The 26,045-nt window shown below is 43.6% G+C and overlaps 1 protein-coding gene across 1 annotated transcript in view; it reads left to right on the top strand.

The window, feature by feature from the left end:
* Positions 1-26,045, top strand: part of LOC146027287 (uncharacterized) — a 163,015-nt gene that overhangs the window by 106,303 nt on the left and 30,667 nt on the right. Inside the window, exons 6-7 of the mRNA XM_083158221.1 lie at positions 7,591-7,629; positions 9,060-9,116. Of these exons, the coding sequence (XP_083014347.1) occupies positions 7,591-7,629; positions 9,060-9,116 (96 nt within the window). The remainder of the gene's footprint in view (positions 1-7,590; positions 7,630-9,059; positions 9,117-26,045) is intronic.

Raw genomic sequence — 26,045 nt, 5'->3', positions numbered from 1 at the left:
TGGAATTTTGGTGGGTGCTATGTCGCATTAGCAAGACCCCCCAAGCACCAATACAGTGGAACCCCCCCACAAGTCACCCCATTTTGAAAACTACACCCCTCAGGGAATTCATCTAGGGGTATAGTGTACATTTCAAACCCCCAGGGGTTTCACCAATTTTGATACAAGTGGGCAGTGAAAATGAAAAATTACATTTTTTTACAAAAAAATGCAGTTCTGGCTCGAAATTTTTCATTTTCAGAAGGTATGAAGGAGAAAAAGCACCCCAAAATCTGTGCCCCAATTTCTCCCGAGTACGGCAATGCCTCACATGTGACCAAAAAATACCAGTTGGGTACATGGCAGGACTCAGAACGGAAGGAGTGATTTTTGGATTTTGCAGCACAGATTTTGGTGGAATGAATGGTGGGTGCTATGTTGCACCAATACAGTGGAACCCCCCCACAAGTCACCCCATTTTGCAAAGTACACCCCTCAGGGAATTCATCTAGGGGTATAGTGTACATTTCAAACCCCCAGGGGTTTCACCAATTTTGATACAAGTGGGCAGTGAAAATGAAAAATTACATTTTTTTACACAAAAATGCAGTTCTGGCTCAAAATTTTTCATTTTCAGAAGGTATGAAGGAGACAAAGCACCCCAAAATCTGTGCCCCAATTTCTCCCGAGTACGGCAATGCCTCACATGTGACCAAAAAATACCATTTGGGTGCATGGCAGGACTCAGAAGGGAAGGAGTGATTTTTGGATTTTGCAGCTCAGATTCTGGTGGAATGTTGGTGGGTGCTATGTGGCATTAGCAAGACCCCCCAAGCACCAATACAGTGGAACCCCCCCACAAGTCACCCCATTTTGCAAACTACACCCCTCAGGGAATTCATCTAGGGGTATAGTGTACATTTCAAACCCCCAGGGGTTTCACCAATTTTGATACAAGTGGGCAGTGAACATGAAAAATTACATTTTTTACACAAAAATGCAGTTCTGGCTCAAAATTTTTCATTTTCAGAAGGTATGAAGGAGAAAAAGCACCCCAAAATCTGTGCCCCAATTTCTCCCGAGTACGGCAATGCCTCACATGTGACCAAAAAATACCAGTTGGGTGCATGGCAGGACTCAAAAGGGAAGGAGTGATTTTTGGATTTTGCAGCTCAGATTCTGGTGGAATTTTGGTGGGTGCTATGTCGCATTAGCAAGACCCCCCAAGCACCAATACAGTGGAACCCCCCCACAAGTGACCCCATTTTGCAAACTACACCCCTCAGGGAATTCATCTAGGGGTATAGTGTACATTTCAAACCCCCAGGGGTTTCACCAATTTTGATACAAGTGGGCAGTGAACATGAAAAATTACATTTTTTTACACAAAAATGCAGTTCTGGCTCAAAATTTTTCATTTTCAGAAGGAATGAAGGAGACAAAGCACCCCAAAATCTGTGCCCCAATTTCTCCCGAGTACGGCAATGCCTCATGTGTGACCAAAAAGTGGCAGGACTCAGAAGGGAAGGAGTGATATTTGGATTTTGCAGCACAAATTCTGGTGGAATGATGGTGGGTGCTATGTCGCATTAGCAAGACCCCCAAAGCACCAATACAGTGGAACCCCCCCACAAGTGACCCCATTTTGCAAACTACACCCCTCAGGGAATTCATCTAGGGGTATAGTGTACATTTCAAACCCCCAGGGGTTTCACCAATTTTGATAAAACTGGGCAGTGAACATGAAAAATTACATTTTTTTACACAAAAATGCAGTTCTGGCTCAAAATTTTTCATTTTCACAAGGAATGAAGGAGACAAAGCACCCCAAAATCTGTGCCCCAATTTCTCCCGAGTACGGCAATGCCTCACATGTGACCAAAAAATACCAGTTGGGTGCATGGCAGGACTCAGAAGGGAAGGAGTGATTTTTGGATTTTGCGGCTCAGATTCTGGTGGAATGAATGGTGGGTGCTATGTGGCATTAGCAAGACCCCCGAAGCACGGTGAAATTATGAACCTAATATTCCATAGATGTGTGGTATATTTTAAAACACTCCTTTATACATAGGCCGGGTTTGTCGGGGCAAGTGTCACACTGGAAAATAGTTTGCTTTCTTATTCCCTTTTTATAGCAAACTTTGCACCTTTTTTGTGTCCTGCCCTTTTTTCCAGTGGAGGGGATTTCATCAGGAAAATGCTGCCCTGGTACAATACGGGGGCCAGTACTAGAAGTACTGGGGCCCTCTGCCTGCTGGTTCCCAAATATTAGGCCCTTTATGACTTCCTCTTGAAAGTGCATAAATGTCCCCCTCTGGCCGGTAGAACGGAATAGCACGTAAGCGTTATACAGTGCCATCTGGATGATATACACGGCCACCTTCTTGTACCAGATTTTTGTTTTCCGCAGGGCACTGTACGGCTTCAGTACCTGATCTGAAAGATCCACTCCGCCCATGTACCTATTGTAATCCAGGATACAATTAGGTTTGGAGGTGTGGGTACTGGTACCTCGTACAGGGACGGAGGTGGTACTGTCTCCGTGAATTGTTGTCAGTATAAGGACATCCCTCTTGTCCTTATATTTGACCAACAACATATTTTCGGTGCATATTCCCCTGCTTTCACCCCTTCTCATTACTTGGGCAATGTGCGTTTTTGGGAGGCCTCTTTGGTTCTTGCGCACAGTACCGCAAGCTGCTGTACCTCTTGAACCAAGGGCCTTAAACAGGGGGATGCTAGTGTAAAAGTTATCCACATAGAGGTGATAACCTTTATCCAGGAAGGGGTGCACTAAATCCCAGACAATTTTCCCACTAACACCTACGAGGGAGGGGGGGCATTCTGGCGGTTGAATTCTTGAATCCTTCCCTTCATAAACCCTAAACCTGTGGGTGTACCCTGAGGTGCTTTCACACAGTTTATACATTTTTATGCCATACCTTGCCCTCTTACTGGGAAGGTACTGGCGGAATTTAACCCTTCCTTTAAAATGTATAAGGGACTCGTCGATACAAATACATTTTTCAGGGATGTACACCTCTTCAAATTTGGCACTGAAATGATCAATGACCGGCCTGACTTTGAATAGCCGGTCAAAGGTGGGATCATCTCTGGGTGGGCACTGTGCATTATCGGTGTAATGTATAAATTTAAGAATTGTCTCAAATCGAGTCCGGGGCATGGCCATACGGTAAAATGGAGTACTGTACAGAACATCTGTACTCCAATATTGCCTAATTTCTGGCTTTTTTACTATGCCCATATGAAACACCAGACCCCAAAACGTCATCATCTCTACTGCATCTACAGGGGTCCACCTAGCAAATGATGACGTGGGGTTTTGAGCAATAAACTGCTGGGCATATAAATTAGTTTGGTCCACCATTAAATTTATAAAATCATCAGAGAAAAATAATTTGAAAAAGTCAATTTCTCTGAGACCTGTGGAATCAAATTGGATTCCTGGCATGGCCAAAAACTCAGGAACCTGGGGCTCAAAATTGTCTGGTGGTGGGGTCCATACTAGATCAATTATTGGGGGGGGAATCTCAGCTGATCTACGGGGGCGTCTTTGAGGGGGTCCCTCATCACCAGAGGAGGAAGAGGAGCTTAAGACGAATCCTTCAAATTCCCCGCTTGCATCACTGGCTGTGTCAGAGTCAGAAGCAAGCATGGCATATGCCTCCTCCACTGAATACATTCTCCTGGATGACTGGGAGGACATTTGGGAGGACATTTGGGAGGACATTTGGGATGCCATTTTTATTTTTGTGTTACTGGTAGTGAAATGTTTCAACACGTGTATAGTGTAGGGGGGGGTACAAACTTTATTTCAATCCGGGGGGTATGTAGTGTGTATGTGGTGCAGAAAAAAAAAATACTTTATACCAATAAAAAAAAAAAAAAATGAAGGGGTTAAAAATAAAAAATTGAAGGGGTTAAAAAAAAAAAAAAAGGTCCTGCGCCAAAAATTGAGCACAGATGTTGGTCAGTAACGTCTGTCACTGAACAGCGCTCAAAGGCAACAGGAATCTGATCAAAAAAAAAAAAAAATTGATCAACCCTGTACCGAAAAAGCTGATCAGTGATGTACGTCACTGATCGGCGCACAGTGGCCACAGGACACCCACAAAATCAGTGTGTGTAAAAAAAAAATTAAAAAAAGACCCCACAGCACTCACAAAAAAAAAAAAAGGTGATCAGTGATGCGACACTGATTACCAGTGAGGGACAGCAGGTGCACAACCTTTGGTGCAACTGACAGTGCAACTGGCAGCAACTGACAGGTATATATATAAAAAAAAAAACCTCTGCGCCCCAAAAAAGTTGCTGATCAGCACAGATATACTGATCAGCACAAAAGGGGGGGTAGCAGACACAAAATATACACTCTCTATCACTCTCTGTCACTATCTCTCTCTATCTCTCTATCTCTCACTATCTCTCACTATCTATCACTCTAGGACACTGCAGCAGCAGCACTGACAGTTATATGTATAAAAAAAAACTGCACCCCCAAAAAGGGGGGGTAGCAGACACAAAATATACACTCTCTATCACTCTCTGTCACTATCTCTCTCTATCTCTCTATCTCTCACTATCTATCACTATCTATCACTCTATGACACTGCAGCAGCAGCACTGACAGTTATATATATAAAATAAAACCCCTGCACCCCCAAAAAGGGGGGGTAGCAGACACAAATCTCTCTATCTCTCTACCTCTCACTATCTATCACTATCTATCACTATCTATCACTGTATGACACTGCAGCAGCAGCACTGACAGTTATATATATATAGAAAACCCCTGCACCCCCAAAAAGGGGGGGTAGCAGACACAAAATATAGCTCTCTCTGTCACTATCTCTCTATCTCTCTCTATCTCTCTCTATCTCTCTCTCTATCTCTCTATCTCTCTATCACACTGCAGCAGCAGCAGGAAGTCTCAGGAAGTCAGATCCAGGAAGCGTCCAGCACGCTACAAGCAGTGATAAGGTGATCAGGTAAGGTATTTGCAAGGATCAGGTAAGTATTAGCAAGGATCAGGTCGGTATTCACGGCAGGCAGGCACGGTGACCGTTCTGCACGCTATTCCAGACCGGAATGGCGTCTGCAGCGCAGTCACCGTCAGTTTAAATGTCGCGCCTTGGCTGTGATTGGTCCGTGGGTCCCACGGACCAATCACAGCCTTGGGGGCAGGTGGGGTGAGGGTGGGGTGAGGTGTCATCGTCACCGATGACCCCCTCATGCCCCCTGACGCCCGGCGGTGATTGACACCTGTGTTACCGAGCGTCCGATTCGCTGGTAACACAGGAAAACGCTGTGAATGGCTGTTCACACTGAACAGCCAATCACAGCGATCGCCGACGGGGGGGCGACATCGCAGCCCCCCCTGGGCATGCAGGGACATGTCTGCTGTCAGGGACAGCAGACATCGTCCCTCTGTCACTGCGTCTCGAGACGCAGTGACAGTTTAAACTCATGACGTACATTTATGCCATGTGTCGGGAAGTACCTCCCGGCCATGACGTAAATGTACGTCAAATGTCGGGAAGGGGTTAAAATTGTGATTTTGACATTATTATGATTTTACACCTATTTTTAGTGGTTACCTTTTTTCAAAGCTGTCATTATTACCTGGTCTAAAAACAAGGAATGATCGACTCCCAATTGCGCTTAATCACATACTATCATAACATACATTGCATATGGTATTTAGAATGGTTTTTTGAGGGAATGTCTTGTAGTCACAAATGGAAATGTTTTTTTTTTTTCTTTCTTCTTTTATAACCCTTATATACTGTACAAAAAAAGAAATACAACAGACAGAAATATAGTGTAGTAGTACTTTTTATAAAAGTTTTGTCAATATAAATTCTCTCTGGACCAAAAATGATGGGTTGTTTTGTATTTTCTCTTTCGTAATCATTATAGGGTCACCTTCGTGAAATTCTAAATATTGACTGATGCTTACACTCAGCTTACATTTCACAAAGTGATGATAAACTCATAAAGGTATCTTTCAATCACCCATTTCTCTCATATGTTGTCCAGAGAAATCTGCTTACATGTATGCTTACTTGTATTAACCCCTTGGGTGGTATTCCTGGAAATTTTCCGGGCTCAGCTGCGCTGAGGCAGCGGGTGGTCCCGGAAAGTTTCTGGGCATACCACTAAAATAGAATAGGTGCGCGCCAGTCACCCTTATCACCTTTGCTCCAGTGTGTGCCGGAGCTCCCCTGACCCAGCCGCCATGCCGCCAGCTACCACTCATTTTACAGCAGCAGTGACGTCGGTGGCAGGCTCGTGGGGACTGCGGAGCACTCAGGCACCCAAGTCCTCCCGAGCCACCGCGAACGTCCCCCAGCCTGCCGCCGAAATCACTGCTGAATGTGGCAGGCGGCTAAGGCAGTGGGGGCAACGGCAGCAATGAAGCTCCAGCGTACAAACGCTAGAGCGGAGGTGAGGGGGGGCTTCCAACATCCTGAGGTGGGTTTTGCTGGGGCAGGACAAACCGGCCCTGGTAGGTTTGTCCTGCCCCAGCAAAACCCACCACTCCAGGGGTTAAGCTTTGTCTCCTCCTATAATGGTTTCTTTTTGTCCATACAGGATAACCAGACAGGATTGCCTTGATGTAATAAAAATTATATTTATTTTATCATTATAAAAAATAAATAAAAGTAATTAAGATGAAGTTTTATTATGATAAATAATGATAATGGTTATCCTATACGGACAAAAATAAACCATTATTTGAGGAGACCAAGCTTAATACAAGTAAGCATACATGAAAGCAGATTTCTCTTGACAACATATGAGAGAAATGGGTTATTGAAATATACCTTTATAAGATTATTATCACTTTGTGGAATGTAAGCGGAGTGTGAGCATTAGTCAATATTTAGAATGTCACTATATTTCTGTCTGTTGTATTTATGTAATTTATGTTTGGGTTAGAATGGTTTTCTCATTCTTGTTTGATTCCAGCACAATAGGAACTGTAGGAATATCTTGTGCATTATTACCTGGGCCAGTGGTTCCCAAACTGTGCGCCTAGGCTCCCTCGGGTGTCTCAAAACACTTGCAAGGGTGCCTCAGGTTGGTAGTCCAGAACCAATTCCATTTATATATGGTCCATGGGTATGGGTAAACAGAAGTGAATCATGTTCCTCACCACATAAATGGACTTAAGGATAAAATTTATTCTCAATTTATTTCATTTAATATATTTGTTCTGAAACTCTCAGTAGCAAACTTTTTTTGCCTAGGGGTGCCGTGAAAAATATTCTGATATTGTAGGGTGCCGTGATTCAAAAAGTTTGGGAACCACTGACCTGGGCCAACCATGTGTATGTCGGCCACACGGCTCCTAAGGGGTCTCAGATTACCTGGTCTGGGGCATTTGCTTTCCCATGACATACTGTATGTAGTCTTATCCTCACAATTACACTAATTGCCATGCCCTCCACAAGATCAGCTTATACAATGGTGCTGTGACCAATGTAACTGGGGGCATATGGAGAAGATTGTGTGTCTGAAAATATTATTTATTTTATATGCAACAGAATTTATTTAAACTTGTGAATTAATATATCTTACATACAGAAAGGACTTCTGACTGGATGTTTACACGATTCACTAAAGGTATGGATACATTTTGTTGTCTGTATTATTAAAATAAGGACATTACATTGTAATGACATAAAATAATTATTTGTAATAAATAAATAGGTTTAGACTTGTAGTTTACTTGAGCTGGCAATACTGTACATCTGCAGATTTAAGGTGCCCATACATGTAACTCACATAAAAATGTTGGTCGACTAATGTAGGGGAGGCAGTGGGCGGTTAGTAGGTGGCATCAGGGAAATGCCCAGTGTTTTATGGGCATCCCCATGAAAATAAATGCAGGTCATTCCCGGGGAATGCAGGTGGGCCGATTCCTGTGTGGGGCAGGTGGTTGAAGTAACATAATGTCAGCATCCTCCCCCTGTTCGGCGGACACCGACGGTAATAAAAGTTTTCTTTCCGTATGGGAGAGAAATAATTTGATAGTCAGCGACCATTGAATGATTTCTCTCCCATTCAGCTGCATGCGAGGTGATGTGTTTTCATACACAACCCCTCACATGGTACCAAGGGGATTCGGTGGTGGGGGCGGCGGGCGATCAGCCGGGTGGTGGGCAACTTTAAGCAGCTTGCTAAGCAGCATAGTGAGCAGTACTGAATCAAGCCCACTGTTTGTACAGAGAAGCGCAGGATTTCTGGAATTAGATGACAATCTGATAAGGATCTGTACAGATCTGGGAGTTTCCTTGCTGAGTAATAAATCAGTCCATGTATGTGTCTAATTACGGTCCCACATGCAAAAGCAAGATTTCATTTTGCGGGATTTGAATGCTGAAAATGCCAATTAAGGGATTGAAAGAGTGAATCCCCTGGTTTGTGGGACAGTGCTGAGTATCTTTCTACTGTACACATATACTGTAGGGGGAAATTTACTAAAGGAAATTTGTAAAACAAATAGGTGTATTTGTATCCAGAAATACACTTATTTTTGACATTTACTATGCCGAAAATACGGCAATTCGTACTCGTATTGATGTGCTATCAATACGAATTGCCATATTTTCGGGATTGTAAATGTACAAAATAAGTGAATTTCTGAATACAAATACACCTTTTTTTTACAAATTTCCTTTAGTAAATTTCCCCCAATATCTTGATATTTCTGGGACATTATTCTGTCAACTTAAAGACATTGTAAATGTACATTTAAATCATAACATTAAATTTGTTAGAAAACACCCTGCAAACTATGAATACAGCCCTTATGGGTGGAGTCCCAGTTAGATCAACTCAACTTCAGGAGGTTATTGCAGTATGTACAGGAGATCTGCTTTTAATTTAGGGAAGTGCTTGTTGTTTTATATTCTCCACATTAGATATTGGTTCTGTTTAATATGTAATTGCAGTATAATTATTGCATCCTTCAGTTGTATAATCTGAACTTCATAACCAAAGGCCTCAGTTCCTTTACACTAATTCAAATTATTTTTTTTTTTACCTTTTAGCATGGAGTTATTGCATCTTCTGGAATTCTTGTAGACATACATTTTATTGTATGCACTGTAAGCGAAGATTCAAAAGTTTTTTTATATTCATGTTCCTCATGAGAAATATATTTGATGAACATTTTATAACAAGACGGGTTTAAAACTGCCGGCTGTAAAACTGCTGTATTTGGTGCTACTTGGGTGCAGACATTAAGACAATGGATCTATTACTCAGAGAATACCTTGTACATGTTCCATACTCTGCATCCCTCTTGGGGCCATTTGACTAGAGCAGCGGTGGCCAACCCGCGGCTCTCGAGCTGCATGCGGCTCTCCACCTTCTAAAGTGTGGCTTCTGCTCGCACTGCTGCCCGACGCGGCGCCCACCGTCCGTCCCCCATCACCCGCTGCCCGTTCCCGAATACCTTCTGAGAGTAGGAAAGCGCGCATCGCGCATCTTTCCTATCCCTCACTGTGCATCCTTGTGACTTGGCCGCCCGCCAATCACAGCTTGCGGGCCGGCAGTCAATCAGGAGCCGGCCCGCGAGATTTGATTGGTGGACGGCGACGGCCCAGTCACAGGGAAGTGAGAGGGGAAGGAGACGCGTGGTGTGCTCTCCTCCCCTCAGCGATATGACAGGACTGCAGGGGGACGCCAGACTGTCCTCTCCCCGCCCGGCAGCAGCAACAACGATGAGTGCTGCTGCTGGGAAATTATCACTGGGGGCATAACTAGCACTGTGGGGGGGGGGGGGGGGCATATGTGGCATTGTGGTAACATATCTGGAACTGGGCACATAACTAGCACTGTGGGGGCATATGTGTGGCATTGTGGGGACATACCTGGCATTCGGCACATAACTAGCACTGTGAGGGCATATGTGTGGCATTGTGGTAACATATCTGGCACTGGGCACATAACTAGCACTGTGGGGGCATATGTGTGGCACTGTGGGGGCATATCTGGCACCATGGGGCATATGTGTGGCACTGTGGAGGCATATCTGGCACCGTGGGGCATATATGTGTGGCACTGGGGGCATATCTGGCACCGTGGGGCATATATGTGTGGCACTGGGGGCATATCTGGCACCGTGGGGCATATATGTGTAGCACTGGGGGCATACCTAGCACTGTGGGGGGCATAAAGTTTTGTCATGTAGCCACTCCCCCTTGTGTCATATGACCACTCCCCTGACCACACCCCTTTTTGGCGCGAGCATGATGTCGGCTTTTTGGCTTGATTGCCAATATTTTTCGACTCTTTACCTCGGACCGGTTGGCCACCCCTGGTCTAGAGTAATACTTATGCAGTACATCTGTATAGGTGCAATTACTGCACATCCACTTTTACAAAACAGACCATACACATGATCCCACAATGCACTAAGCAATGTCCTTATGTACACCAGCTGTGTTCGGAAGGTTGCTCTTCCAAGCACCAGGAGTGTTATAACAGAGTTATAATATTACTATAACTCAGGCTTGCCTACCCTCCCGGAATGGCTGGGAGCCTCCCGGAAATCAGTTCCTTCTACCGGCCCCCTGGGAAGGTGGGCAAGTCTCCCGCTTTCTGGTGCTAACCCCCGCTCCCCCCATGCCTGCTGGTTTAATTACCGGAAATTGCGGGTGCACGGAGAGGGGACGGGGCTAAAATGGTGCGATTGTGGCATTTCGCATCATTTAAGCCCCGCCCCCTCTCTGCGGCCCACGAATCATAGTCAGCCTTGTTCCCGCCCCCCCCTGACGTGTTGCCTCCCCGGGCAGGTGAATTTCAAAGTAGGTAAGTATGCTATAAATCAGGGATCCACAAACTATTTTGCTATGAGACCCCATCAGAAGATAAAAATTATTACAGGACCCCAGCAAGTTACTGCAGAAAGTCATCACATCACATGGCAGCACATACATGGCAGCATTGTGGAGGCACAATGTGGAGCATTGTGTGATGTGAGGAGTCTAAAATAACAGACAATTCAACAGATTTTTCAGACTCCTTGAGATTAGAAAACTCATCAGCCTGATGGTCTGCAACATGGAGTCGTGACCCCATACTCAGAAGGTCGGGACACACTTTGGGGTCAGGACCCACAGTATGAGAAGCACTGGTCCAGTGTGTACCGATGTGTTGTTGACAATACACGCTTTCGCATGTCATCGCAACAGACAATATGCAGCAATATAGAATTCAGCTAGAACATGCCCCCAACTAACTCTAAATGTAAAACCCCACCGGCACTAGGTATGAATACCTGCAGTCACTGTGTATAGTGCATCACACTTACTTTCCTCCAGCTGGTCATGGGTAAGGCACAGGTACCAGGGGGTCCCCTGAATAATCAGGAGTTTAATTACAGTTGCATTGTGGGAGTGGACTACAGGTGTCAGTGCAGCACAGAAAGAATTGGGTGCCAGGCCATCTCATAAAACAGCAATAAACAGTTTATTTAACATATAGCAGGGATATAGCGGGGATAACTTCTGAACACTCTCCTCCAGCACAAAGCATAACGGTTACATCAGGTCACTTATCACACCAACTCCTCCAGCACATTAATCGTATCGGTTACATCAGTTACATCAAGGCACCTCCTCCAGCACATCACTTAACTGCAGCGGCATAAATATGGCGAACAGCAGTTCATACCAGGGCATCCTGGGACCAGTAGTGCTACACATCACAGGTTACTGTCTCTCTCATATGTAACAAGGACTCTTGTCAATGGGGGGCTACTCAGCATGCCACGTGGCCTTGACCACTCACCCAGATCCGTCCTCTACTAAAACTCACACCTGGCAATCTTCTAGGGCACCTCTACAGGTGGGCATCACCCTCTCACTGGACTCAGTACTGCTGCTCTCACACTGCGATCTCTCTCTCTGTGTTGGGTGCCTTGCTGGGACTGGCAGCACTCCCCACATGTGCTGTGAGGGGCTGCATTCTCCTCATGTTACTCTGCAGGAAAGCACCCACAGGTGCTGCTGCTCTCTCCATAGAAGGGGTGCAACTCATGACTGCTGATTCCAAAGCTGGGGACCATGGAAATGACAGTTAGCCATTCCATGGCCCCAGCAACCATCCATGCACCTTCTCCCCTTCGCTGTTCACTCCAAACTTGTGCTGAATCTGCTCCCTTCTAACTTCCTGTCTTCCCCCTCTGCAGAAGGCTTGCATGTGATCACTGCTCCCAATCAGTGGGATCAGTATCACAGGAAATAGCCCTAGCTATGCATGATAAAACTAAATGGTATTAACTCTTTCAGTACCAGGGTATTACATAAATCAGTCTGCAAACTTTAAACTTGCCCACTCCTCTTCATTAGCACAATATGTTGGTTTTTTCCAAGGTGCAAAATTGCACGTCCTTCTTGGAATTACACCTAAAACCAGGTGCACAATATGCAATTATTGCCCGATGAGCTGATAATTGGCTGAAACATTAGCCAATAAATGGCTTCAAACACTCCTGCAACGGACAGATCAGGAGGTGGGGAATTGGGTATGCTGCAAACACCTTCACGTTCCTGACCTTCCTCGTTGAAGAGACTTATGGAAATGACAGTACACACTGAACAATAAATGACTCAGTGTGTATAGGTGCATACCCATCCGATAATCGCTCCGTGGATTGAAGATATATCAGATTGGCATCTATTATTTTATAGTGCAGGGGTCCTCAAACTATTTTGCTCTGGGACCCCACCAGGCAATAAAAATAATTACAGGACCCCAGCAAGTGACTGCAGAAGGTCATCACATCACATGTGTAGGCAGCAGACAGTGCATATATGGCAGCATTGCGGATGCACAAAATGATGCGAGGAGTCTAAAATAACAGACAATTCAACAGATTTTTCAGACTCCTGACTGAGATTAGAAAAGTTATCAGCCTGATGGTCAGCAACATGGAGTCGCGACCCCATGCTGAGAAGGTCAGGAGCCACAGTTTGAGAACCGCTGCTTTAAATCTTTCTATTAACATTTATCACATTTACCTATACCTTATTACATTTGCCTATTATCACAGTTTACACACATTCATCCTTAATTTAAATATTTAATGTTTCTACAGGAATCCTCTTTTCACCCCCACGAGATCATGTGTCCTAGTGGACAATAAAGTATTTTCCTTGGTGGCCTATTTAACATGTATGGATCGATTGTTAAAGAGTCATTATGTCAACAGGCATTGTGTCGGCACCACTTGGTTGACATGCAGGAAGGTCAACATGGGTCTATGTCGACATGGGGGTAGGATGACATGCCATTATGTCGACACACACATTAGGTCGACATGGGCAAGGTCGATAGTCAAAGGATGACATGGGGTTTTTCACAGTTTTTGACCCGAATGTCGACATAGTCGACATGGACACATAGAAAAGTGCACCACATCCTCTTGCATGGCTCGCTTCACTCTCCATGCTTCAGGCTCATTGCCTTGCTTCGCTTGGCACACGAATTATAATCACCTCCATGCCCTAGTGGCAAAAACTGTGAAATCACCCATGTTGACCTTTTGACAGTCAACCTTGCCCATGTCAACCTAATGCTTATATAATCCTAATGACCTGTCGACCTAGATCCATGTCGACCTAGACCCATGTTGACCTTTCATTATGTCGACTTAGTGGTGTCGAACCAATGACCATTTTCCTATTGAACAATGCAGTGCTCTAAGGCCCCATACATTAGGCCGACTTGTCCTGAGGACCTCTGACCCTATTTCCTTTGAGCTCCCTGGCATGGGTGCCGGACGTCTCACCGACAGTCGGGATTCCGACAGTCATTACTCTGACATCGGAATCCCTGTTATACCACACCCCCCTGGCATATCCCCGGGAGGGTTCACTTACAATTTGGCATTGATGTGCCATGTTTTAAATGTGATAAATTTCATGCAATTTATCGCAAGTAAAGACTCCCAGGAAGCTGCAGCTGCAGCAGCTGAGGGAAGAAGAATTAAAAAAAAAACTGTCAAAAGACTGGCCGGCTGCTGATTGGCTGAGAGAGCACTAACTTGCTGCTGCCTGCTGCCCGTCCCACTGCCCATACCTCAGCAGTTGCCACCCACCCAACCAACCAGACCTGCACATAGGTGTGTGCCAGCAGTGCTCAATGGTGGCACACACCTAGAGAATAAGACCCAATACATTGTGAATGCTAAAAGGCACCTGAAATGTGCCACTGATGGGGCTGATCCAATAAATCCTATGTGCAGAAAGTTCGCACCCAATGCGCACAGGACCACAAATTGGGTGAAATGGGATGTCAAACACATGTGATTTGGTCCGATTTATCAGTCCGATCCATCAGAAATGGGTCAAATTGGACCAAGCCACAGTAGTGTATGGGGGCCTTTACAGTTACACATTATTGTTAGTTTTTTTTATATAGTACAACATATTGTGTTGTGCTTTACAAAAGGAAACAACAGTTTTCAAACACAACAGTACTCAGTTTCCTCTATTTGTCCAGGATGTATTAAATGTAAAATGTGGTAAAAACACAATTATTGGGGTTCTTACCATGTTTCCATATGTATCAATAAAGAACCGCTGCATTTCCAACACAGGCTTTTCTGGCGTTACCCTATAGAAGACTATGGGCTTTTTTTGCATCCCCCACCAACCTGTGCCACCCACACCGCCACCCCTCACCTGCTATCCGAGCAGCCTCCTGCAGTGTGCCCCAGACCCAGTGGCCTCTTCCTCCCTAGCAGTAATATTTCCCCTTCTAGGTGCAGGGAGTAGGAGCTCAGGAGTCCCTTCAGCCGTCTACAGCAGGAGACTCCTGGTGAACCGCGGGCACCATCCCATCCGAGCACCAGAGGCTTTGCAAAGGCAGCTCTTTTGTAAAAAGCTGTCCTGTCACGAACCTGGGTGTTTTTTCTTCTGTTCATCAGTTTCTGCATGGTCTTTCAGTGTATTCTGCCTGGATTCATTCAGCCTGCACCTAGGCCACAATCATTGTGCGAAACTATGTTCCCCTATCCCTGATTAGACACCTTAGAGACTCTAGCCAAATGTGCAGAACATCTGTAAATGCTTAGTTGCCTTCTTGCTGTAGTTCAGTGTTCTCTGTCTGAAACACCCATTGCAGTTCCTGAATCCAGTCCTGGGATTGCAGTTGCCACCAGATCTGCTAACCTATCCGTGCAAGGCAAGGGGGTTAAGATCCTGCTCTCAGATGTAGATGTTGCTTTCATCCACGTTGTAACTACATCCTGTTACATGGTACCTTTTTCCCATATTTTGTCGGTACCTGCTTCTTGCTCCATTGGGTCCAGCCCAGTCACGGTGCCTAATAACTGCTCCACTGGGGACAATCCAGCCACATTACCTGCTACCCGATCCACTGGGTCCAGCACAGCCACGGTACCCGGTTCCTGCTCCACTTGGTCCATCTCAGCCATGGTACCTGATAACCACTCCATTGGATTCAGACCGGTTACAGTACCAGCTCCACTGTGTTCAGCCCAGCTACTGTACATTACCTGCTATTGGATCTACTTGGTTCAGCCCAGCTACAGTACCCTACTGGCTTCACTGTATCCAGCCCAGCCACATTATTTGCTCTCCCACTACCATACAGATGTAGCCCGACCCTCCCCGCTGGTGAGTGCCGGCAGACAGGGGCTACACTGAACTGGGACATGCATGCATCTCACACGCACGCGCGTCCCAGTCTCTCGGCGGGGACGCTGCGTGTCCCTGCCGTCTCCGCTTCAGGGAGATGGGTAGGATTAGGGGGGTGCTCAGGGTGGCGAGGGGTTCCTGCGCCGATGGTGGGGGAGGCAGCGGGGACCGGAGGCAGGCTCCGTTGCCAGGGGGCCTGCGAGCGTCTCATGCGCGTGCGCCCCCTGGCGGGGATGGCGTGATGGCGGGGCTGTCGTTAGAAGCAAGCCCCATCTGAATCTGTTTGTGGGTTATCCAGCTCTATCCAGATTCCAACCGCTATTAGTGAATAATAGTAACATAGTAATTAAGGCTGAAACCATTGAGTTCAACCTATCTAACCTGTAAATACTGATTTGAGTAAGTCATATCTATAGGATTCCCTCAGTGGTCAAAAATGTATCAAGTTTTGATTTAAATTCATTAACAGTAGTTGCTGTAACCACCCCTATCGGCAATGAGTTCCAGAAATTTACAGCTCTAATGGTACATGCCTGCATGTGCTAAGTAAAGGTCTGTTAGTGAACAAATCATGTCCCAGTTCTATATGATTACCAAGCCTGTATTTGAGCATGCTAATCATACCACATCTCAATCTACTTTTCTCCAGTAAAAACATATTCAGCCTGGTTAACATATCTTTGTATTCTAGTGCTTCGAGACCTTTTGCTAGCGTAGTCACCCATCTCTGTACCAATTAATTTATGTTCTTTTTAAGGTGCAGCACCCAGAACTGAACACAATATTCCAAGTGTGGTCTCACCAATGCCTTGTAAAGAGGCACTATCACATTGGCATCCCTTGAATCCATACCCCTTTTAATGCATGCCAGTGTCCGGTTTGCTTATGCTGCTGCACTTGAGCAGTGTGCACGATTACCAAATTTTTCATCTATGATGACCCCAAGTCCTGCTCTACTGCAGAATTCCCTATAATAACTCCATTTAGCCTATAAGTAGCTTGTTCATTTTTTTGTTCCCATAATGAATTACTTTACATTTTTTAATGTTAAACTGCATTTTCCACATTTCCGCCCACCTTTCCAGTTTATTTAAGTCACTTTGTAGTGTTTCCACATACTCAGAATCATCTATCATCTTCCATTGAGCCATCCGCTATCCAGATTTGAAAACTATTAGTGCATTACCCCCAAGAGGGGGTTTGCATCTCCCAGCCTCAGGAAGAAGTTCACAATCTCCAGCCCCAAGAGGAGGGTTCCAAGTTTTCAGCTCCAAGAGGGGAGTATCCAGCTCCCAGCCTCAGGAAGAGTTTCACAGTCTACAGGCAAAAGAGGGGTTTCCAACTTTTCAGCTCCAAGAGGACATGCACAGCTCCCAGACTCAGGAAGAGGCTCACAGTCTCCAGCCCCAAGAGGGGATTTCAAGTTTTCAGCTCCAAGAAGGGGTTCCAATTTCCAAATGTAATTCTGAGTGTCCTGCCTCAGGAGGAGATTCTAAGTATTCAGTCACTGAAAGAAATTAAAAACATCTTGCACCTGGAAGGTGTCCCGTGTGCCCAGCCCCAAATGTGGTCTTCATTTGCCAAGGTACAAGGGGAAAATCTGATATGTTGACCCCAACCTCCAGGTACAAGAATACTTCTGCCCTGGCCTCCGCGCCTGAGGACCCTAATGCCCTGGCCATCGGACCTGTGGTTTTGCCTGCTATGCCTGCCTTTTCTAAATCTACCAAGGTGCCTCCTTTGTCCAAGAAGCCAGAGTTTCCTGCCTTACCCGAAGTTCAAGGGGTGTCTGCCCAGCTGATAACATCTGAGGCTTCACCCATAGAATCTTCTTTTATCTACTTTAATGGGAATCTTGTTCAATATCATGCTCTAGTCGAGCAATTTCTGACTTTAATGAAAACTGATCCTTCATCTGGTATAACTCTAGACAATATCACTAGGGTTTTGTTTGCGGCTTTCAGAGGAGAAGCTTTGGAATGGGCTAATCTTCTCTTCTAGTCTAAAGATCCCATCTTCTGAAAACTTTTGTTTTTCTCTGAAGAGGTACAGTAATTAAAAGATTTGGCTCAAAGACTATATGTGAGAAGTTACTTAAGCCATCTACTTCTTCAGTGAAAAGCCCATCAGTTACCCATGAAAAACCCTGTCCTCTATCCGCTACCTATGAAAAACCCTCTAAAACAATTCAGAAGAGTGATCCCTCTTAGGAAGTATGAAACCTTGGCCATGAGAGTCTGGTGTATATCTCGGTCTACTTCTTCCAGGAAATCTTATATTGTATATTAATTCTTTAAACTCTGTATCAGGCTGCTCTGGCTCATCAGGTCCCACAACAAATATTAAGTCCATTGCTGTATGGTCCAACTTGAAGAAAATTATCCCAGTATTAACCCTAGAAATGGATTCTAACTCTGACTTTGGTGAGTACTACGACTCAACACCCTTTGGAGGCCCAGTTCTTCCTAGCCATGTTTTTCCTCCAGAAGACATGTTAGTGAATTCCATCAGACTTACACACAAATGTCCTCATTATAGCACTCAATGCAACCTTAGTCCTAGTGGAGTGTTGGCATTAAGTGCTCTTCCATGTCGCACCACCGAGAAGAACACTGTCTATGTTGAGGACCATTAGTCTACATGTTCTGAGGACTAAACTGTTATTATTCTTGAGTTTTCCTTATGTGTCCAGAGTCCAATCTGAAGGAGGGGGTACTGTCACAATCCTGGGTGTGTGTCCTACTGTTCATCAGTGTACTGTATTCTGCCTGGATTCATTCACCCTGCATCTAGGCTGTAATCATTGTGTGTGTGAAACAATGTTCCGCTCTCTCTGACTAGACACCTGAGAGAATCTAGCTTAATGCTTAGATCATCTATAATGCCTGCTTGCTCTAGTTCAGTATTCTCTGTCTGAAACACCCATTGCAGTTCCTGAATCCAGTCCTGGGATTACCGTTGCCACCTGACCAACCAACCTATCCATGCTAGGTAAGGTGGTTAAGATCCTGCTCTCAGATGCAGATGTTGCTTTCAGCAACATTGTAACTATGTCATTACCTGGCACCTTTTACCAAGTCTTTGTCGGTACCTGCTATTCACTCCATTGGGTCCAACTCAGCCATGGTACCTACTACCTGCTCCACTGGGGCCAATCTGGCCAAAGTACCTGCTACCCAATCCAATGGGTCTGGCACAGCCACAGTACCCGCTACACTGGGTCCATCTCAGCCAGGGTAAATGCTACCCACTCCACTCAGTTATTCCCAGCTACCGGCTCTACTTAGTTCAGTGCACCTACAGTTCCTGCTACTGGCTTCTCAGCCATTATAGCAAAAAAGAAGGGAATTGGGGGAATGGGGGATGGGTTCTAGGGCACTGGACAGTCTGACCTAAATGATAGAAGAAAGGCTGACTCCACACGACAAATTAGTATATAGTATGGTCGAGGAGGTGCTCCCTGGGAGTAGGGTAAGTACAATGAGAAAAGATATGTCCAAAAGAGGACATATAGAAGTCTCCCTGTGTGGGGCACAAGCCTTATGAAAAGATATTAATTAAATAAAATTTCACTTTTCATGGATATGTATTAAAAAATTCCTCTAAATAAATGAGGAATATGGTACAATCGACATAGAACATGCAGATAGACGGACATAACGTAGACAACAACAGTTATTATTTACAATATAGTAAGAAAGCGGTGAGAATATTGGGGCTTTCTGAATATATGGTATCCCAGGATAACCGAATGAGGTTATAACAAGTGTTAAATGTTATCCTGGATAACATTTAACACTTGTTATAACCACAGTTTGTTACAGTTTGTAACACTTGTTACAACACAGTTTGAAGAATTTTCACAGCAAACCACTTGGGAGGAGGACTTTCGGAAACTCAATCAAAATCTACAAAAACAAATACGCACCAATTGGGATCTAACTACAACTGAGAATTATATAAAAAAATAGTCCCGAGGGGCCTTCGCCCAAAAATATTTCCAACCTTCGAATTAGCCACACCCAATTTAAAAACAGAATGGGAAACTTGCCTACTGAAATGTTCCACTGACCTAATGACCATTTTAACCAAACACAAGCTATTCATTCTCGACGACTGCGAGAAAGAAATTGCACGTCTTGGCAAAAACCTGGAGATTTGGGAAAAGGAGGACAGCTTTCAAAAAGCATTCGCCAAAAATAAAGAGGAGCTTGCAAACTATGAAAAAATGATCATAGAACGTAAGCGCACAAAATTTATCAGAGACCAGCGCGACTTTGCTTCTGGACAAATATTCAAATGGAGATGTCCGGACAGGATCAACTTAAAAAATTACAACTCTCAAAACAGCTCGTCAGAAGCTGAATTATCGGACAATGAAGACACGCACCAGACATCCACCAGAAACGCACTCTCTTTTTTAGAGATAGGCCCTGGAGGACAAAGGGGAAGATACAAAACATCACAAGACGGACAAGGAGGAGTAAGAAGAAGAGGAAGGAACCGAGGACAATGGAGGTCAGAGACCCCATCACGCCAGTCACCCCGTTTTCAGCATTAATAAACCTAGATGACGATACTCTCAAAATCATCAACTTATCCAGCCATACACTGGGCGATGCACATAAGACACTACTAACTAAAGGGCTCTCTTTCTCACCAAACAATTCCTTCAATAGGTTTCAGTGGGAGAAAGACCTGAAGCTATTCGGACGAAAATTATTATTACACAAATTATTCAATAATCGGACCGATGAAAATCTAGGAGTGGAAAATCTGGAGACTGAAGCTGTCAACATCGACCAACTAGACCCTCATCTCTCACCTGAGGAGATGGAGGCCATCTCCGTCCTAGAAGATCTGGCAGCCGAGACAACAACTGCTTGTTCTATCACCACGAGACGCCAGAACCTGTGCAAGAAAAAATCAAATTTTATGCCACAAGAAAACATTAGCCCAAATGTTAAAGTCTTTATGGACATGGTGGCAATGGACATGGATAAATTTGAAAACACCAAACACCACCACACCCATCACATAAAGGACAATTTGTCTGAGGAAGAAAGATCTGCTCTGAAAGACATCAACAAATGGGATGACGTTATCCTCAAACCTTCGGACAAAGGGGGTAATATCGTCATCTGGCCAATGGAGATGTACCTAGATGAGGCCAATAGACAACTCAACGACAAAAGTTGCTATAAAAAACTGTTCTCCAATCCAACAGATGATTTCCTGGATATCTATAACAAGATATTAACTAAATATCGAAATCAGGGGATCATCACGGAGAAAGAGTCCTCCTTCATCTACATCACTTGCCCCCGAGTGCCGACCTTCTACCTACTACCGAAGGTTCATAAGAACATACACAAACCTCCAGGGAGACCCATTGTCTCCGGGATAGGTGGTCTTCTTGAACCAGCCAGCAAATTTATCGACAAATACTTGAGACACCACGTGTATAGTCTTCCGTCCTATCTGCAAGATACAGCAGATATATTGCGAAAAATTGATGGAGTCTCCCTGGAGCCAGAACACTACCTCATTACTATGGACGTAGAATCTCTATACACAAGTATTCGACATCAAGATGGCATCCAAGCGGTAAAATTCTTTCTGGAAACAGAGGGTTCCAATGAATTCCATCCTTTTCTCCTGGACCTCCTCAATTTCGTGTTGAGCAAGAACTACTTCACATTTAACGACTCCTTCTTCCTCCAGACCCGAGGAACAGCGATGGGCGCGGATTGTGCGCCCACCTATGCCAACCTGTTCCTCGGGTGGTGGGAGAGGGAGTGCGTTTTCTGTGAAGCCAACGATACCTATACCAGCAACATTACTGGCTGGTATAGGTATATCGATGACATTCTGATGATCTGGCATGGTAACCTGGAGGACCTTCGAACATTCATACGTATCCTTAACACCAATATCCTCAATATCAAGCTAACATATGAACTCAGCCAACAAGAAGTCACATTCTTGGACCTGCAACTGTACAAGGAGGAAGACGGGAGACTCATGACCAAACTATACAGAAAGGAGACCTCCAACAATAGCCTCCTTCATCACAAGAGTGCCCACTTCCCACCGACCATCAAAAACTTACCCAAGGGCGAATTCTTACGATTACGTAGGAACTGTACAGATCAAAGAGTATACGACATCAAGAGTGAAGAACTCACCAAGAGACTTCTCAGCAGAGGGTATAGCAAGAATAACATCAAGAATGCCAAATACCATGCTAAAAGGCTGGACAGACAAACTTTAATCTTCCCCAACAACAGTCTAAAGAAGGAAACCCCACAACCAATCCGCTTCATTAGCAATTTCTGCAATGAATGGCGAGACCTCCAGAGCATTTTGCAGAGACACTGGCCCATTCTCCACAACGACGAAACCCTCAAAAAAACACTGGGCGAAAGACCCAATCTCAGCTGTCGCAGAGCACCAAATCTACAGGACAAATTGGTTAAAAGCCATTTCTCAAGAAAGAAAACACCACAACCAAAAGTAACTGGTACCTTTTCATGTGGACACTGCAAGGCCTGCCCATTTATGGACAAAAGAACATGGGGGAAGGACCGATACAGCAAAAAATATCAAATCCAGCACTTCTTCAATTGCAATACTAAAAACATCATATATTGCCTGGAATGTGAGTGCAATCTCAGATACGTAGGAATGACAACCCGTCCATTTAAACAACGACTTTTGGAACACATTAGTAACATACGTAATGCTACATCAGATCTTACTAAGTTTAAGAAAATTACCTCTGTGGCCAGACATTTTCACAAGCACCATGGATGCTCCCCCAGAAACTTGAAGGCATTTGGACTGGAACAGGTTCATTTGGGAATCAGAGGTGGGGACATCACCAGAGAACTCCTCAAAAGAGAGAGCCAGTGGACATTCAAACTCAATACAGTTGCGCCCAAGGGCTTTAATGAATATATAAACTACAGTGTCTTTTTAGACACTTGAAAACTTAGATTTACAAAATACAGAAGCATATCACCTCATTCCACCTGCATCCACCATTCTCATTTTTATCTCTCTTGACATTCTACCTTCCCCCCCTTTTTCTCCAGCATTTTCCAATGCACCTGCATTGGAACACATTTAACTCATATACCTCACACATTTGTCCTCACTACCACCATAATATTTTTGTATATGTTTGTTTTTTCACGTGTTCTTTCACTTATTTCACCGTAACACCCACTCACATTCATATCACTTTCATTTCTCACTTATATTAATGTTCATCTTTATATTTATATTTATTTTTATTATCATTATTTTCATATTCATTTCTATTTTACTTATATTTATTTTCATCCTATTATTATTATTATTATTATTTTATTATTATTATTATTATTATTATTATTATTATTATTATTATTATTATTTTGATATTTATTTTTATTATATTTATATTTTTATTTTCATTTCATTTTATTTATATTTATTTGTATTTAGATTTTTATTTTTATATTTATTTTTAATTTTATTTTTATTATTATATTTATATTTATTTTTATTTTTATATTTAGTTTTATTTTCATTCATTTTTATTATTATTATTTTTATTATTATTATTGTTATTATTATTATTATTATTATTTATATTTTTATTTATTTTTATATTTATTTTATATTTATTTTTATTTTTATTTATTATATTATTTTATTTTATTCCTATCTCTATTTATATTTCATTTTTATTTATTAGTCATATTATTATCATTATCCCAATTTATCAATCTTACATTCACGTATATTCTCATTAATCATTTTCACCTTATCATAACAATCCATTCACAATCAGTATCATTATTACTATTGTAATTATACTTTATATAATACCAATTCCCTATTTATCCCATATTTCTCACATAACCTTCCACCCTATTATAATTTCACTCTCATTATTATCCACTTTACATCTATCCCACGCCTTATCACTTTCACACATTCTATCGTCCTCCAGTATATAGGTTTTTTTTTATTATTTCACCACATAGGGACTTACATTCATTCTTTCTCCACACGAGGTTTGGCAATTTTACACCTTTTATTAGTATATATAATTATTTATTTGCAACCAATTTTGTTTCGCATACATTTCTCTCATTTCCGTTTGATCCTATCAGATGGGATCGCCACCTTATTCTCCCTGTCCCACTCCAGGTCCACTTAGCTCGTATGCGTACCTTATTTACTAAATACCAACAGCCCTTTATTGGCTGACAATTTCTATAGCGCATGCAACTATATGCGCATCCAAACAAGTATTTTATCTACTACAGTCCACTTGACCCATCGCTGATCCTATTAGCTCAAACGTTAAATGTACTTTAAGCAATTTAATACAAACAGCCCTTTATCGGCTGACACATTCTTTAGCGCACGCAATCATATGCGCATCCAATTAATCATTGATATCCACCTCAGTCCCCTTGCCTTATCCACAATTCTATCAGCTCCAACTTTAAGTGTTCTTTAAGTAATTTAATACAAACAGCCCTTTATCGGCTGACACATTCTTTAGCGCACGCAATCATATGCGCATCCAATTAACCATTGATATCCACTTCAGTCCCCTAGCCTTATCCATAATTCTATCAGCTCCAACTTTAAGTGTTCTTTAAGTAATTTAATACAAACAGCCCTTTACTGGCTGACAAATTCCTCAGCGCACGCAACTAAAAGCGCATCATTAACAGATTTATTTTTACCTCATTCCCTTGTCCCATCCCAGCTTTACTCAGTTCAACCATTTTGCGTATCTCAATTAATTTAATACAACCAGCCCTCTATTGGCTGATTAACTCTTCAGCGCATGCAAATTAATTGCGTATCTAATAATGATGGATTCCCAAACCCCCCCCCCCCCCTTCCCTCCAGCAATTTGTCAGTTAACATTTAAAAACTGACCAACCTGTGACCAACTTTATTCCAATTGAGAAAGCCTCGTTTGGTGAAACGTACGTCTTGGAATAAACCTAACTCCCGCTGTGCACGAGCGGGAGTTCCGTTCATCTAACAGTCTGATGATCTGCCTGAGCCCTCTGTTCAGCAATCACCTCGAGGACTGGCGTGGAGAATACACCTGCTGCCTCCGGTGGAACCTTACAGCCTCCAGCTAAGGATTTAGCCACATAGGAGAATACGCTGAAAATCCCCCATTGCGGCTTCCCCAGCAACCGTGTGCAGCTTGCACAGAGCCGACAGGAGACTTTTTCATTAGCGGGTCCCGCCACTGACTATACTGAGTCCCGGTCCGTAAGTCAGCAGTACCCTGATAGGGTCTGCTCCACTATTCTATTTTCTATATACTTGTTTAGCAAACTTGAATATATGTTGTTACTATCTCTGATAGAAAAATCCAATATATGTCTTGCCTGTGGCACATGTTAACACGTATTTCTCGAGAGTAGCAGCACCTGTCTTTATTCAATCTGCTTAAACACAAGTGAACCTGATAGTGTCAATCCTAGTACCAATCAGAAGCACTCACCAGTGCAAAAGGAACATTAGCTACAACAATTATCAGCACAAATTTGCTCCAATGTCGATAGCATAGACAGTGTCATTTGCTAGAGAAACTGTAGCACTCACTGAGATTGTCTATCCAATAACTGTAACATCAGTTAGTAACTAATTATTCTCTTGTGGCACTGGACTTAAGGAACATTAGCTACAACAATTAATTTGCTCCAATGTCGATAGCATAGACAGTGTCATTTGCTAGAGAAACTGTAGCACTCACTGAGATTGTCTATCCAATAACTGTAACATCAGTTAGTAACTAATTATTCTCTTGTGGCACTGGACTTTCACATCTGTCCAGATATTCCTTAACCACTATATCTTTTACCTGTCCTCTAAATTGGTGTTATCTTACAGTGCCACTTATACGCTTTTCCTGCAATATCAATTAGATAACAGGACAGACATCAAAGGGCACCGATAATCACCACAGAGGCCACTACTGTATTTTTACCGGTTACACTGCCTGTGCTTAATCGCTCATCCCCTGTTCACTGCGAAGGAGTACTTCCAACCGTATACAGGGGACAGCAGCATTTTTTACAAGGGAACACAGTAAACCAACTTTCCTATATTCTCCGTGTTCCCCCCCCCTTTTTTCTTCTCTGAGGTTCTCTCATTCCCGCGGTTTCCACCCCCCTTTTTTGCTCTGCTCTGCCTTTCGACAACAGAGCAGGGGAGGTCACCAGTGGCAACAGCAGAAACCTATACTACATCAAAACTACTATACTTGTGACGCATCCTGAGTCCGCTCAACTACGCATTCACTGAACCAATCTGGGCACATGCGTAGGCAGCAGC

Source organism: Crinia signifera, chromosome 8 (genome assembly GCF_055691185.1).
Source record: "Crinia signifera chromosome 8, ASM5569118v1, whole genome shotgun sequence".
NCBI classification, from domain to species: Eukaryota; Metazoa; Chordata; class Amphibia; order Anura; family Myobatrachidae; genus Crinia; species Crinia signifera.
Note: the sequence above shows the minus strand (reverse complement) of the source record. Positions and strands in the feature narration are given on the sequence as shown.